The sequence below is a fragment of the Macrobrachium rosenbergii genome, chromosome 3, assembly GCF_040412425.1.
Source record: "Macrobrachium rosenbergii isolate ZJJX-2024 chromosome 3, ASM4041242v1, whole genome shotgun sequence".
In the NCBI taxonomy this organism is placed as follows: domain Eukaryota; kingdom Metazoa; phylum Arthropoda; class Malacostraca; order Decapoda; family Palaemonidae; genus Macrobrachium; species Macrobrachium rosenbergii.
The window spans coordinates 50,900,432-50,905,515 of NC_089743.1; the positions used below are offsets into that span (position 1 = coordinate 50,900,432).

The window sequence follows — 5,084 nt, forward strand, 5'->3', positions numbered from 1 at the left end:
AAACACCTCCACGAATGATTTTTTTTTTTTATCTACATATGAACTTTAATTTTCTCCACCTGAACCAACCGTCTCCAAGCCTTGTGGTTCATCTTTGCCTCTGCTGATCTTTGAACAACTTCTGCTCATCGACACATTTCTTGTCTTTTCACTTCAATTCACGTCAACATCTTCAACTTGCTTGTAACATTTGTATTAAAAATCCACACTTTAGTTCCACAAAAGAGAGCTGGCTCAACCGTACCTCAGCAATTGTCTCTTCCTTTAAAGTCTCTAGCATATAATTTAATACTTTCTTGTTTTACCATCATCATAAACGGTTGCTCCCAAACGGCTATGCTAAACAAACAACTTCCATTCTTCCACCATCTACAATAAACATTCAATTATTGTTCCTGTTTTCATTTATTATCATAACTTCACAATCACCACCAACTTTCTCCTGTTGCAGACGCCTGCAGACTATCCACTCTGTCATCTGCAACATCAACCACTTCATGCATTCACAACATCTTTTAATCTTTAATATCCCGTAACGCTGACACGACGTGTAATGTCCTTTCACTTACTTCTTGCATGACTTCTGTGAAGGTATCAAATGGACTTAAAGATTTAACATACTTTCCTTTCACATTTACACCAGACCTTGCACTCGTCAACCTGTCGGTTCACCTGGTCATTAAAACTGTTAATCTCTTAGGAAATTGCCTTTTACAGTACACATCCTCAGCATCCTGTAAAATGCACTGCTGTCAATTCTAGCATCAAGTTTTATCATTCATGAACAACCCATACAAGTCCTCCAACCCCCATCACCTTACTATCAGTTATCTGACATTATTGATTAAGAAATATCGAGTTTAGGCCAAAGGCCAAGCGCTGGTACCTATGAGGTCATTCAGCGCTGGAAAGGAAATTGAGAGTAGGTAGGTTTGAAAGATGTAACAGGAAGAAAACCTCGCTGCTGCACTTTGGAATAATTGTTGGGAGAGGGTGGATAGCAAGATGGAAGAAAGATATGAATGGAGGTACAGTAAAAGGAATGAAAGGGGGTTGTAACTAAGGGCCGAAGGAACGCTGCAAAGAACCTTTAGTAATGCCTACAAGTGCACCCTGTGAGATGACCTGGCGGCACTACCGCCCTACAGGGATTAGTGATTAAGAATGACGACCTAACACAGACACACTTGACCTCCATGATTTATCCTTGTGAAAAATAGTGAAAAACAGTGAAGCTTCTTGACTGAAAACCATTTAAGCGAGAGAACAGTAGTACATCTCTAACAAAACCACCTTGGAAAAACACCGCAACCATAACATGAAGGATAAATGATTGTTGACCTTATGGCGCAATACTCATCATTTCTCTCTAGATCACGGCATATGAACATCTTTAGAGTCTTAATAAGTAAGTTACAAATATTTTCTAATAAAAGCTACAGTAAACAAGTAAAAAATGCGCCGAAGTTTCCTTCATACTGAATGTAAAATTTAGGCCAAAGGCCAAGCACTAGGACCTATGAGGTCACTCAGCGATGATAAGGAAATTGACAGTAAGAAGGTTTGAAAGATGTAACAGGAGGAAAATCTCGCAGTTGGAATATAAATCAATTGTTAGAAGAGGGTGGAAAGTAAGACGGAAGAAAGAGAATTTGAAAGGAGGTACAGTAAAAGGAACAAAAGGGGTCACAGCTAGGGGCTGAAGGCACGCTGCAAAGAACCTGAAGTAATGCCTACAGTGCACCGCATGAGGTGCACTGACGGCACTAACCCCCTACGGGGATTTAGTTTTGCCGATCTCTATTACTTCTACTGTAAGTACAACTCTGGGGTCTTCTGTCAGTTCTAACTTTGATTCTTGTATTTCATTTTCATTTTCTGGATCTCTCTGTCTTGCTGTCCAACAACTCTAAATCCCTTTCAATGTCTTAAGGGCTGAATGGCCGCAAGTAACCCACTCCTTGGCCTGACAGCCTAGATTTCATGAAATCAAATAAAAGAGATATGCATAGGAAATAGGCGTTTTCTCTGAATGTGCTTCTTTCAATTAAAACAAATATATCTTAGCTCTCTTTACTGTTAAATCAGACATATTCTGAATAGCAATAAAAATAAGAGTAATAATGACATTTCTCTCTCTCTCTCTCTCTCTCTCTCTCTCTCTCTCTCTCTCTCTCTCTCTCTTCTTCTTCTTCTTCTTCTTCTTCTTTCACCAACGTAATTTCCTTAATGATCACCCGGCAAGATTTTAAATATCGCCATAATGAACATAATTTAAGAAAACTATATAAACTTGAAGGACTCAGAGAAATATGAAATAGTCACATCTAGCAGCGATATAAAGAGAAGCGCACTTTTAAATTTCTGTTTTCCCCACATATCATTGGAATGTTTTTAATTGCTGTTGAGATTATAATAGAACTATCGTAGTATTTTTTTATTATTTGTTTTTTCTTGGATCAGGTAGTTCTTTACTGCAAGGTACTCGGTCATTGGACAAAAATCGAAATTCTAAGTAATTTAAAATTGTATTTAGTGAAAATAAAAAAAAACACTGATCTACGCATCTATTAAAAACGCTGCTTTAGTTAACTTGTGAAAAATGCAGGTAGATTAAGATTGTCTGTCTATATGTCTGTCAGGTTTATTCACTGATTTCTATTTTAAGTAAAGTGATGATTCTTCGCATCTTTCAACAAACAAGGAAAATCATCATTAAAGGAATATCCAGCCTGCATTGTGCGAAAGGAAATAAACTGCTATCAGATGCAGTCGACAAAATAAATAAATAAATAAATAAACTAATAAAGTGGTTAGATCAAAAGCATCTGCCTGAACGACAAACAGACTTTCCCTTTCCGCAGAAGAATCCGCGACACCCATCCGGAGGCCATCTCCCAAACCACACCCTTCGGGAGAACCTTATGCACTTGGGGGGCGTGGCCTCTCACTGAGCACCCCTATAAAGACTGTCCACTCAGCCTCTGTCATCAGTTCGCATTGACTCTCGCATCTCATTGCCTCATTATGGCTCTTGCTTTGGTAAGTCTGATGGTCTTTTCGCATAAGTCAAATTTTCAATATTAAGTCAGATTTAAGTCACGGTGACTTCTCGGCTTCACGATTTCCTTACAGAGGAATTCGAGAAGTCAAGAGGGCACTGCTTTTGTTAAAGTATTCTTGTTTTCCTTGTATATTGCGGCTTTTTCTGTTAACTGGTACTAAGACTTTTGTTATCCATTCAAAATATGTATAGATAATGACATTTAGAATAAGTTTTCCTTATATGTTTTGTGATTTTTTTTAATTAGCTGGTACTAATGTTTTTTGTTATTAATTCAAAATATGAAGATATATTGACATATTATGTTCTAATTTTTAGTCACTTAGAATAATTCACATTCATTTTTCGCAATACCACTCCACTGCCAACCGCTAAAATTTTTACGACTGTAAAAAACAAAAGAGAAAAAATGTAATAATTGAGATGCATATAATCAAAGACATTCTTCATTGCAGTCGGTACTTCTGGCGTGTGCCGGAGTAGTTTTGGGTCACCACCCTCCAGCCTACGGGCACCCTCGCCCTGCCTATGGGCACCAACAGCCTTCCTACAAGCACTCCTACTGTGACCCCAAGAAAGCTCCCGCCTGCGCAGCAAACTCCACCCTCACCTACTGCTTGGAGGACCCCGAATACCCAGAGTATGAGATCAAGGGCGCCATCAGCGCTGACCATCTCTTCGCCAAGAAGTACGCTGATATCGCTGACCAGTCTGCTGACGACCTCGTAGACATGGTCACTAAGGCCCAAGAGGAAGCTTTCGATTACTCTTACTACACTGGGGCCTCCACTGGTGCCTCCCCATACGACGCCACCCACTGGGCAGGTCCTGAAGGCTACATCTGCCCCTCAGACGTAGCCTATGCCAGACCAAGACGTGCCCAGAACGTGGAGGGCAAGTGGCGTGTGATCGTCAACGACGTCCACTACTATACCCAGACTGCCCGTCTGGAGACCTGCCTGTTCCCAGAGGCCGCCTGCCGTGCCCTGGCTCCCTGCTACAAGAGCCACTGCACCCAGAAGTACGTCTACCACCGCCTCCTCTCCTTCGACCCCTGCGATGCTTACAAGGGCCTCTTCATCGACATCTACAAGCTGCCCTCAGCCTGCTCCTGCCACGTTCCAGCATAAGTCGTTTCCCTCCTGAAGCTGCAACTCAGGGACACTCCCTGAGGCTTCGCGCCCACGGCAGACCTACCGACGACCCCTTTACGACCTCATGATCTATCTCCGAAGCGTAGACGGAGGAGAAGCCCCGAGATGACTTGAGAACTGCTTTCTTCACGTACCACCAACTAGTCATGCCAGGGACTCCCGGGACGCTCCCCGCTGCTCCTCTTCTCTTTCCTCCTTCCTTTTCCTTCTTATTAATGTTCCTCCTTCCACTAAAACCATGTGAGTGTAAGATGCGAGAAGTTATTGTACTATTTATTTTAATTAAATCTTATAAAATATACCAACTGAGTTTCTTTTCCTTATTTCGTTAGTGTGCGATGCAATGATTGAAAAAGATAAGGCATCTTTTTCATCAGTTAGCTTAGAACCTCATGAATTACCGACGCCAGTAATGAACAATCACAGCCGAAAGGAATTGTTGTAAAGCCATTTATCTTTCCATGCAAAGGTCGGAAAAATAAATGCGTAAGTGTTGTTGCCAAAGTTATTGACAGCACACATATCCTAATCATCATATTATCATTCATATTCCTAGAAAACAAATCTACATTATTTACCCTTTCATTGTTTCACATTGTACCTTTATAAAGACGTCAAGAGCCGAAAAAAAGATAAAACAACATTAAGAGCCTTAATGGATTGCTCGCAATGCAATTACTATCATTAGCTAAATGAGATTTTACCTATTTTTATGAACTTTTAGCTTTCTTTAAAGAATGCATTCCCTCAAGCTTCGGGAATATTATATTCGAAAAAGGTTAATTGAGATAAAAAAAAAACGTATTATTATTTCATGGAATTTATGAAATCATGATTTTTTTTGTATCAAAGATCCGCTGGTGAAT

General features: G+C 40.3%; 1 protein-coding gene across 1 annotated transcript; it reads left to right on the plus strand.

Annotated features, from left to right (window-relative positions):
• The first annotated feature begins 2,954 nt into the window (after positions 1 to 2,954).
• On the plus strand, positions 2,955 to 4,519 carry LOC136828428 (neurotrophin 1-like). Its single transcript, XM_067086480.1, has 2 exons — positions 2,955 to 3,042; positions 3,520 to 4,519. The coding sequence occupies exons 1-2, from the start codon at positions 3,028 to 3,030 to the stop codon at positions 4,192 to 4,194; spliced, it is 690 nt and encodes a 229-aa protein (XP_066942581.1). The 5' UTR covers positions 2,955 to 3,027; the 3' UTR covers positions 4,195 to 4,519.
• Positions 4,520 to 5,084: the final 565 nt, after the last annotated feature.